The following is a 6,596-nucleotide window of genomic DNA, read 5'->3' as shown; positions in this document are numbered from 1 at the left end:
GTCCGCAAAGCCATGGAGCATTTAATTTAATTATTTGGTCTTTATAATCCAGCAAATGATGTGTAAACGTGTGAGAAATTCCACAAATGGGCACCAAAACCAACTGTTGGTGACATTATTAATAAACAGAATAACGTTGGACTGACTGCAGCTCGCTGTTCACGTCGTGAGTCCGCGATGTGACGTATAAATAAATCATATTTTTGTAAAGAGAAATAAAGGAAGAGATATGGACGGAAGAAAGAGCTTTAATGTCCACCTCAGCTCAGTGGTCAGTAGAGGGGGAGGGTGGGCTATAATACTATAACCAATAATGGCTCGATGCTCAAAGTAAAAATATTACAATGAATGAAGTGAATAAATATGGCGAGTGTGCGTCACAACTGTTATAAATGCTTGCAGATATCAGTTTAACACCAAATTACATTTTCAGTTGATTAAATGAAATATCATCTGAGGCACCGCTTGGGAAATAAAACTGAACAAAAAACACCACTTCCTTTCTGAGATTATACGCTCAAATGTGGATTAATCATTCAGCCTACACAAGTATAACGACTGAAATATGACGTTATGAAGAGTAATATGTTATTACGCCCGCAGGGCGGGGTCTAACCAGGACTAGGAAGTGGGAAAGCAGCCCACATAAACCCACACGGCTTTTGTCATCCACGTGGGGATCTCGTGGCGACACTGTGCAGCCTGTGACTGTGAGTCCCCAGTCTGTCCTCACACACGTGCACTTATAAATGAAACAGAAAATATAGACGTGACATATTAAATCAATATGCCATTGATATGCACAATATAAAAAAAAAAGCTCCCATAAAATAATATCCATAGTCTCTAATAATTAAGTAATATCCGTAGTGTTTTACATAATTTCTCCAGTAACAGGAAGTTTAAATGTTTTCAGAGTAAGAGGCAAGATTTCTGTGTGTAGCATGGATGTATTTACTGTACAACCTAAATATTGTATTTAAAATATTTTCTTTATTCATGGCAGGAAAAAAACCCCACCTAAGAATTGTTAGAATAATCTGTTATTCTGTCTCTGTTGTCTGTCTCTGGGGACGTGGGTCACTATCTGATTGACGTAGGTCACTATCTATGCATGCGTAATTCACTGTGTATGTAACCTCTCTGTGCATTTATAGAATAATCATGCAAGATTTTTTGATACAATGATCATGTGCTAACATTGTTTTAAAACTATGATTACTCTAAATACATCCAAACTAAATACATTTACTCCATCTGCTTAAACTTCCTCTGTCCTACTTAGAGTAAGATTCTATCATCACAAAATTATATATTTTATGTTTTATATTTTATATGGACATTGCAAAATCTGTCTCCGATAATATCTCTGCAAGTCATACCAAGGCAGGAGTTTGTGTTTTGAAAGTTTTGTTAACAGGTCAGATCACGGACATGATGTGCTGAGCAGAAAGATAACTGTCTTCTCTGCTTGGTGACATGACGTGTCCACATATGCAATAAACTGACAAATCAGCGGATCGAGAGGGAGGCACCTTCTGGAGGAGGTCTACCTACATTCTTAGTAAACTTTGTTAGGATATAAAAAAGGGTTCAAGGGGAAGTATCGGGTCCAGACTTCATGAGCTGACCAGCCTACACTGTAAAAAAGGTTTGTAGAAAAAACAGTTAAACACTGTCAAATACATCAGAAATAGGGCATAAAATGAATTTCACTTTTAATAACCGTAAAACAAAGAATAGCACAAAACTTTTACTTTTTTCTGTCATAAACTGGAAGAAACACACAGTTTTGCTGGAAAATATAACATTTTCATGCTAAATTTATGGAGGAATACCATGATGTGTGAATGAATGACACAATTACCCTAAAAATAACAGGATTATTCAGACTAAATCACAGTTTTTGCTGACATTTACATTTAAATTTAGAATAGAAAATCCACTCACTGTAATTTTTACGGTGAAGTTCTGGCAACCACAGCTGCTGGTATTTTACCGTAAATTAAACAGATTATTTTTTACAGTGAATGTGTTGTCAGGGATGAGTAGTTTGAACCCAGAGACTCTGTAACTGCACATTTCTTGACTTATTGTATACATGCATATTTTATTTTGTGCGGGCAGTACATTTTACATTTTATTTAATTTATTTTTATCCCATTTTTAATTTATTTTATCCTATTACATCTTACTGTTCTATTGTTTACTACATCTCTTTGCATTGTTATCTATCTATTGTTTGTGCAGCACTTTGGAAACCTTGTGTTTTCTAAAATTGTGCTATATATAATAACAAACAAAATAAAGTGGATTGGATTGGATTGGATATTGTAATAAAGTGAAGTTAAACTGAGAACTCGGACCTCTCCTGCTCATCATTCCCCATCAAACAATCAGCTCAGAGAAACAGGTGAGGATTTTGTGTTGGAGTCAGTTAATTTAATTTTAAAGGTTTCCTCAATGCATTTCTCAACAATTTTCAATGAATAAACTAATTATCAAATCTAGAATCTGTTTTGAAGCTGCTATTACAATTGTTTGCCATTGCCATTTTTTGATTTTCTGTTTTCTATATTTTTATACATTGTGTTTTTATATGTTGATATTTATATATATTCTCCTTTTATCTAAATGCATGGATAGAAGCCATCCACAATTTCATTGTACTTGATAATGACAATAAAGATATTTCTGATTATTACTATTTAATCACCACACACTTTAAGTTATTGCCCACATCTTGTGGCACTGCAAACACACTGAAGTTTATCTTTTCCTTAAGATGTAGATCATGCAACCTGTTTTGAATATCTGCATAAAGTATAGAGTACACTGTAAGAACTTTTTAATAAGGGTGTCTTTGTTATTTTACTTTCATAACAAACAATACAGTGTGGATTGACAGCTACCAAATTGTGATGTCACTAATGTAAAATCAGCAGTGGCAGCACAGACAAAGAATAGTGCACAGTGTGTGTTTGGCCTTTGTGAGCGTCCGTCACAACTGTCAAACTAAATTTAAAATTACCATGAACGAGCTCAATATTTAGTCTATCATCACCGTGTTAGTGTTTATAAGGGATTGCGTTTGGGTTTGGACTGTGGAAATGATTTACAAAAGTGTTCAGAGTGCAGCCCAGCTCTTCTCAGAGTTTCATACCTCATGTAGTTATTGACTTGAAACAGCATTTTCTGTGCCACATCATGTCATTTGGGCCCCTTTGTGAGAGCTAAATCATTTTTCACAGTTGTTTTTTTTTTTGTTGGGGCTCAAATCACTTATATCTAAATCCATTTAGGTATATTGGTCACAATAAGACTCAGTAGTCCACCATTACTAATATGTGTGTGTGTAATAATGTCTCAAGAGGAGCCAGTGAGTGTTTTTCAGTCATATTACAAAGCCAGTACATTATTATTTATCCTGAACTTGACCAATCTCAAAGTCAAATAAATAGGATACATATATTCAAATTTTATTAAGCTGAGACACTACATGTGAATATGGTAAAAAGAAAAAGAAAAGACATCACCATAAAACTTCTCCAGTGGATTATTTACATGATTTGTTATGTAATTATTTCAGATTTTCTGAAATGTTCTGACTAGTTATGAGACATCATCTTACTACATAAGTTGCATTTATTTCCACAACAAAAATCTGAATATTGGATAAATACAGTCTTAAAAATCTTAATTTTGTTGAGTCAATGGTTTTTACTGAGGGAATTTTGATATCTATTTTAATCAATCCATCAGAAAATGCAGTGATCGGCAATAGATAGATTTATTTTTTCACATTTCATTTTTTGGGAAGAAAATATGAAATATAAATCAATCTATGAATGATATATGAGCAAACCCCATCTGTAAAAAAAACCCTCCTGAATATAGATGGGAATGAAACAGGAAAGTTTGGTGTATGTCAGTGCTACTGAAGTGGAGAATTATGGCTCAGACTTTGAGAAGGAAATACTCTTTTTAGGAAAAGACCTTCAAAGATTCCAGACATTTTGCAAGACACTACAGGTGAATGAATTAAAACAACAACAACAACAACAACAACAACAACAACAACAACAACAACAACAACAACAACAACAACAACAACAACACTATTGTTTGTATTACAAGTCTTTCTGGAAGTTCTATGTTAAGATATGTAAATAAGTCATTCTCTAATTCTAACTTTTGCTTTATCTAGGAGAAATCTGCAGATGCAAAAAGACAAAGTGAAGTAAAAAAACAACCTGAATGTATGTTTTTTGGATGTGTTCTTTCCATTGGTCAAAAGCAAGCTCTGTTATGGAAGCAAAATAGGCCAAAATCTCAAAATTGACCAGTGCATGAAAAACTTGAGAGACAGGTTATTGTACTGTAAACACAACTCATGTTGGTGTGTGTGGAGTTTATATACATGGATATACACAAGTACAGCTGTTATGTGTAGAATTTAATTGAAAAACAAGGTGTGAGAGAAGACATTTTTGGTGTTTATTTCACACTGCACTGCAAGAGATTTTCTAACCCCTGCCAGGCTTTAAGAGAACATCTCCATAAATCATCATTCACTACTTTTGTCATTTAAAAAAGGCATTTGCTATAAGGCTGATTAAACCATTTGTTTGTAGCAAAAACTTTGGGAGTGAAAACTAAGTTTGATTGAAAACAATTTGCAAAAAAACACCTTTATATTTTAAATTAGATTTGAATTAAGATGTAAAATTGCAACACAAAGCTGTAATCTGTCTGAAAGATCAGTCTTTCTTTCCCTGAACTTACTTTATAACCTGTAATGACAAAATAGCCTTTTTGGAAGGCAAAAACCTCATGTGATTAGTTTCTTCTTATTTTTAAAAAAATAATAATTTTCCAGATTACATTACAGATAAACATCAACAATACAACTCCACCCACCCACCCACCCACCCTTCACAAGGCCACCATGAAAGGAAGATAAATAAGTATCTAAATAAATAAATAAATAAATAAGATATTTAAAACGTGAAATAAAATAATAATAATAATAATAAAATAAAATGAATATAACATTAAGAATAATTTAACATGTAGCATGTGTTCAGACAATTCCTAATTCCTGAAGCAAACTATTACATACAAAATGCATGATAAGGATATTGCACAACAAAACATTATGAATCATTAAACAATCATCAGTCATCCACCTATGTAAAAACTGTTAAGACGATATCAAGTAAAAGATAGATTCTCATATTTTAGCAAATCTATCCACAGTAACACTTTAACCCAGCATTTAAAGAAGGTTTTACCAACTTCCACTGCAACAGACTTAGCCTCTGGGCTATCAGTGTTGTAATTATGTGATTTGTTTCTGCTTAATTAAATTTGATCACTAAAAACAAGAGCTCGTCATAATTACAACAACATGTACAGAAAGAAGCTACTTCTTTAGAAAGTTCTTGCAAGAGAACAGGTTATTCCCAATCCCGTATACATACGGACTGATGGATGTGTAGGAAGTTGAGATAAAGAATTCGGTTTCAGCCCACAATGGAAACTCAGAAGGGTCAACAGTCAGTTGCAAGATAAGGTAGAGAGTCCAGTCCACCTGGAACAAGCCCATAGCTGCCAGCACTGCTATGGTGCTCCTGTGCAGCCTCGGACCTTTAGTCTTCCTCCCAAACTGGCTCGACCCGCTCACGCTCAGCCCCGGTGCCACCGTCTGCCTCTGGTTCAGCAGCACGGTGATGATGAGGCAGCTGGCGACTGTAACGATGATCAGAGGCAGCAGGTTGCACATGACGATGAACAGGTATTTGAAAACCTTGTTGAGTAAGGGGCAATGATTACTACTGCACTGAAAGAAGTCTGGGGGGCAGCCGCTGCTGTTTGCTGTGCTGTTTCCTACAGCTCTTTCTGGGGTTATGATAAAAATGGGTAGACTCAGCAGGGCGGCGAGCATCACACAAAGCCCACTCACCATCCAGGCGGACCCGATTCTGTCCAGGTAGATTGGGAGGTTGACCCTCTTGTGGGCGTCTCTTAGCTTCTGCTGGCGGTAGATGCTGATGAGGACAGTGAAGAGGATGCTGGAAATTTCACCAAAAATTGTCAGGAACTTGAGCAAGTGGCACAACCGACGGTCGATGCTGGTGGCGGCAACCTGAAGGATGACAATATCATATATGTTCACAATGACAATTTCCTCCAAGTTGGCTGCAGCTAGTCCCAGGAGGAACAACTCAAAGGATTTAACTCGGGAGAGCTTCGTTTGGAAGATGGCGAGGATGAGGATAACATTCCCAACAAGTCCGACGGCAGAAACAGCAACTCTTAAACTCAGGACTTCAACAACTAAGTCCTGACTAGCGGTCATTATTGAAAGTAAGCTGGACCACACATAATAGGCTGTGTTGTTTCGAAGCTGTTCCGTCTCTCCCTGCTTTGCTGCATCATTGACCAAACGCTCTTGTTATCACTTTCTCAAAGGTGGCAAGAATCTTGATCTGTGATTGGCTGCTCTCATTATAAAGAAAGGGAGAGGATGCTGGAAACATTGAAGACTGGGAGTCATTAAAGTTTTACCTCTGAGCTTTTCAGAGCTCCATCTT

General features: G+C 36.0%; 1 protein-coding gene across 1 annotated transcript; it reads right to left on the bottom strand.

Annotated features, from left to right (window-relative positions):
* Window positions 1–5,409: 5,409 nt before the first annotated feature.
* Window positions 5,410–6,361, bottom strand: LOC131991457 (gonadotropin-releasing hormone receptor). Its single transcript, XM_059356913.1, has one exon. The coding sequence runs from the start codon at window positions 6,359–6,361 to the stop codon at window positions 5,426–5,428; it is 936 nt and encodes a 311-aa protein (XP_059212896.1). The 3' UTR covers window positions 5,410–5,425.
* Window positions 6,362–6,596: the final 235 nt, after the last annotated feature.

This window comes from Centropristis striata, chromosome 18 (genome assembly GCF_030273125.1).
Source record: "Centropristis striata isolate RG_2023a ecotype Rhode Island chromosome 18, C.striata_1.0, whole genome shotgun sequence".
Taxonomy (NCBI): domain Eukaryota; kingdom Metazoa; phylum Chordata; class Actinopteri; order Perciformes; family Serranidae; genus Centropristis; species Centropristis striata.
The sequence above is the reverse complement of the archived record's forward strand: the minus strand, read 5'-3'. Positions and strand labels throughout refer to the sequence as shown.